The sequence below is a fragment of the Echinococcus granulosus genome (genome assembly GCF_000524195.1).
Source record: "Echinococcus granulosus chromosome Unknown EG_S00014, whole genome shotgun sequence".
NCBI classification, from domain to species: domain Eukaryota; kingdom Metazoa; phylum Platyhelminthes; class Cestoda; order Cyclophyllidea; family Taeniidae; genus Echinococcus; species Echinococcus granulosus.
In genome coordinates this window covers 1,299,044-1,303,923 of record NW_020170394.1, presented here as the reverse complement: position 1 = coordinate 1,303,923, position 4,880 = coordinate 1,299,044, and the positions used below count along the sequence as shown (strand labels likewise).

Genomic DNA, 4,880 nt, shown 5'->3' with positions numbered 1-4,880 from the left:
TCGCTTACACCAACTCACCGTGAGACAAAGCAAACAACCGGCGCGGCGGTTTCGTCATCCTTTCACTGCGAGGTTGGATGTAAGTGCACGCCCACGCAAGCCCCGCTCCCAGCATTACGAAATGTAAAGCTACTACACTAGGCAGCAGTGAGGCATCAGTAGTGTACTTTTAGCTGCTGGACTTTAGTCAGTACATATATGCAGTAGTTACTGTCAAGCTTCTTAAATTCATTCCTTGCATGAAACTACTACCTTAAATAAGTTTGCTGAAAATAACCAACATTGAACACCCATGTCTACGAGACAGCCACCTTGTGCTCAACAAGAGGAAAGAGTTCCTTGCATTCATAGTATTTTTTACTTCTTTTGACGTGAAAAATACTTCTCAGTTTCTCAATTTAAAATCCGTTGACATAACAATTTAATGTCCTGGTAAACCGAAAGTGAATCAAACGAAAATGAAAAAATATAGTTTGCACTTGTAGACGACGGTTGCTTAGGCGTCGGAGAATTTGCAAGGTGATATACACAATGGTATTCAGATTACCTGCTGATTTCCAAGGTCCATATGCCCAGTTATCTGAGCCTTTGTTGCAGGCGATAATTTTTTAGATCGAGAATGATGTTGGAGGTGAAAATAGTGCCTCCAGTAGGCAGAAATGCCAAGCATCTACACATACTAAAACAGTACAAGCCGCTTGGAGTCGACCTCTCATCATTTTAACATGCAGCACCCATGGCCAAGTATGTTCGCTGCCATATCCCACAGTCCAAAACGCGGTTCGAGAAATAAAAAACGAGTCGAAATGCTAATGTATATAAATCCACAGTTCAAAAGTGTAGCCAAGCCACCACGACATCCAGATGGTCTATTTTCAAATCGATCCGACGATGGCTTCAGCTTCAAGCAGTTACACCTTTAAGAGAGTACTCAATCCTAAACTGCAAGTACTACAATTTTCTCTGAAAACTAATCTACCCAATCTCACAAGGCATTGCCCCTTCGTAATTCAATCAGTAATTAACAACAAGCTCCCTCAAAATGGAGTTATCCACGCTTCTTCCAACCTATGCATCGGGCCCCAAAAGCGACTGAACCTTCAAGAAATCGAGCGCAGAGGATTGGCAAGGATCTGTTTCATAAGCACAACGGCAATAATCTATAGATTTTCACATGCAAATTTACTGCGTCACGAGTTTCAAAAAAAAAACATCTAATGATATTGTATTTTTTCCCTTAGAAAAAGCAAAACTGGAACTGAAGGCATTTTCACACAACCTATGAGAAGTTTGATCCAGTGAATGAAAATTGGTCGTTACTGCAACTAATTTTTGAAGTGGGACTTGAAAGCATGTGATGCTAACATGGTTTTTCGAAAAACACACACACATTTCCCTGGGTTTTTAAATCAGCCTGCCTTGAAAACATTGCACTTTCTGAAAAAAAGGATTGGGTGGTCATTAAAATAAACACACGTGTAAAGTTAACCTCCTGTTCCTGAATAAAAAAACATTAGTCACATGTCCACGCATCTCGTGGTACAAAGAGCAAAAGGAGGCCTAGGCCTGGTCGTAGCTAATAGACCATCACAACGTTAAACTGGTCGTCATATTAGCATCAACGGAATTGCAAAAAATGGACAATTTAGAGGCAAACACCCACTTATTAGCACTACTACATTGGTTTCGATATGCAGCACCTTGTCGAAAAACGATGCATCGGCACCATTCAAAGTGAAGTTGGTTCTTTTTAATTCATACACTTCTGCATGCACTGCCGGAATTAATTCCACCGAGTTACGATCATTACAACAAATGTCAGGATCCCCCACCATGCCTTTTTTTCAAAGCGTCGAAGACATAAGAATAACGGCGCAGTAACTCTGAGATAGACGTCTTCAAATCGAGACTTGCCATATCAACGGCTACCGCCACATCGCAGCAGGTTACTCACGACTGCCTGTGGAGTGAAAATAATATTGTAGCCAACACTATTTAATGCTGTCCCCACATCATTTGGAAGTAGCAAACGCGATATGCGCCCAAACCCGAATCGTTGAAAGCGACTGCCCCAGTCAGAGCTACAGGAAATCCACAGTTCCCACAGATAAAGCACCTGCTCCTCAGACAACATGTTCAAAACCTTACTGGAGAGACCAATCCGACCTTTTAATCAAAGTACTCACTTCAACCATTTAAAGTTGAGTATTTTCGTAAAGTCCGCTATGAATTATTAATTCTACCTAGAGCCTCGACTGTTTCCCAAATGTATCGTCGAGTTATTAGCAAATTTGGACACTATTGTCCACTCGCAGAATCATAGGGGAGAAGTAAACAACAGGAACCCGGACTTCAAAGCGTACGTCAGTGTATACGCCAAGTAGAATGCCCAATCCTAGGCGCATGCGCACAAGAGAGCACCGGGTGTGACGTCACAGAGCATGCGCACGCGCATGGCAGCGACGTGTCCGCACTCCTATCGATCCCGTCATGTGGCCTGGCGTTAGAGCGACCGCTTGCCCACGAGAGAGGAGCGGAAGAGGGCGGCCGAACGAAGCGCAAGAGCCTCTAGCAGACAAGTCAGGTAGTACAAAATCCATTCAAAAGATCTACTTAAGTGATGACAATGAGCTAAGTCAGATTCCGAAACATCATATCTACGACCGTTATAATAAAGCCAAAGCAATGGAAACCAAAAGATCATCCCGGAGGCGTATTTAATCCTCAGCAAACCGACTTAGTGACGCAGACGATCCAAACAAACCCTAATATGCATGTCATCAAGCATATAGTCAATCTCCAAAATAAAACCAGTGCTATTGTCGGCGAGTCAACCCAGATACTAACGGAAAATCATGATCTGAAAAGGGTAAAGAAAGCCCCACAAATTAAATGAGCAGCTAATGAAAATACGGCGTACTCACCGTAGCAAATGCATAACACTCAGCGTGCATATATGCTACGCAACAAGAACCACCGGAGCCAAACATACCGCCACTGCGTGCAAGACTCGTTAGACAAGTCAATCGTACCACTAACTTCTGAAGCGGGAAATAAGGGCATTGGAGATCAGGCTGTTTCCGCACATGGTGCATCAGGGTGGCGACAATGCCACCGAGGTACGTGTGCAAGGAAGTGAGACAGGCGGTAACGAACAAACAAACAACAGCCCACAAGTAGAATGAGCGACAATTTACTGAGTTGAAAATAAGGAAGGGTGTGTACAATGGACAGGAATTCGTGAAAAAGGGAAATTGCACTTCGACACCAACAGCAGTCAAGTCGGTCGTCGATACTAGAAGCGCATCAAAACAATCAAACTACCTTCAAATCATCAATGTTTTACAACCAAGGGACTAAAGAACATGAGTATATACCTATAGTCAAATGTGCGGATTTAGTAGTCACACAAGGTGTAAAGACGATGATAAGAGAACGACCGATATACGGGAAGCGGGGATAAAAACCACCAAATATCCTTATATTTTGTTAATTTTTGGACAAATCACTTGAGGATTTGCCTTGCGGATGTCGGCTTGACCTGATTCCCGATAATCGAAGGAGCAGTCATGCGAATCAGAATATCGATGAACTGTACAGTACAAACCGCCGCACCGGCATGTAAAACCTGTGAATGAGAATTCCCAATACACAAAGCAAGAAAATTTCAAGATAATTTATGGACTAAAAATTGGGTATTCGGCAAGATAAACACGTTTCCTTAGGACTTTTTGGCTAAAAAATAAATGCAAAACCATACCCGCAAGGCCAACTCGTTTATTGCACACCAAACAACGTGGGCGCGTTTTCGTCGCAGATTCATTTGTGCCTGAAACAAAAACGGGATTAGGTTGTTGTAGTAAAGACGTTAAATAGCTAAATCAAGAAATTACCTGAGGTAGCTTCAATTTCACCGGTATTGACGGCCGAACCTTTCACTGGGGGATCGACTTTGTTCGAATCATCTGGAGTGCCTTTAAAAGAGGTAGAAACAGAACACTTTTCAGCAGTTTCTGTTTCCTTATTCAAAATGGACTCCACTGAATCCGGTGCTGTATAAGGATCGAATATGGTGGGATTAGCTGCAAATAAGGACCGGTTATTAAAACAAGTTGGAAATACCAGGAATTGAAGGGAATATGCTTACCTGACTTCAAAATGTCCTCACCGAAATCGCCTGCAACAGATTTACCATGTTTGTTCGCCTCTTGCATATCTCGATGACACTTCGAGCAAAAGCCATCAAAGTTTGGACTACCGTAAAATCCACACCCTTTGCGACAAAGATGAGGACCGGCCTGTGCTTGGTCATTCTCTTCCATTTTCTGCTTCGAAAACATATTAAACCAAATAACAAGGACTGGAAGGGTATCACCAAAGACCGCACCAAACAAAGCAACACAAATTAAATCAGGAAACACATAAAGCACTAAATTATGAACGAAGAGTAGCAAAACACAGCCCCCTACCTAACAAAAAGTGATGAAGGAAGCAAAGTCGTTCGAATAACGGCCAACTACACCAGCTAAAACAAACTATCAGATAATATAAACGGTGCATTGCTACAAATTGCAAATAACTTTCTAAGATGAGCGATTTTTGCAAAAAAATTATTTTTAAGACTGTATGTGATAGTTTTCGGCACCATTAGGCAGTTGTATTATGCCAAATCTATGCGAAAACTTTAAGGCAAGGAGCCAAAGTATTCTCGAATTTCATCTAATCTAACCGTCATTATGGTTATTTCGACACTTATTTTATTGCATGTACAATGCAGCCAACTGGTGATAGTAATCGCACTTATCACCGGCGTCTCTCAAAATCAATTTTGGTATTGTTAGGCATACATTTGGAAGTCGCACAAAACACAACACAAGACA

General features: G+C 42.1%; 1 protein-coding gene across 1 annotated transcript; it reads right to left on the bottom strand. All coding sequences in view use genetic code 11, as the record gives it.

Annotated features, from left to right (window-relative positions):
* Positions 1 to 3,479: 3,479 nt before the first annotated feature.
* EGR_03013 (AN1-type zinc finger protein) lies at positions 3,480 to 4,322 on the bottom strand (the record flags this gene model as incomplete). Its single annotated transcript, XM_024492262.1, has 4 exons — positions 3,480 to 3,628; positions 3,761 to 3,829; positions 3,894 to 4,082; positions 4,148 to 4,322. The coding sequence occupies 4 exons, from the start codon at positions 4,320 to 4,322 to the stop codon at positions 3,480 to 3,482; spliced, it is 582 nt and encodes a 193-aa protein (XP_024353457.1).
* Positions 4,323 to 4,880: the final 558 nt, after the last annotated feature.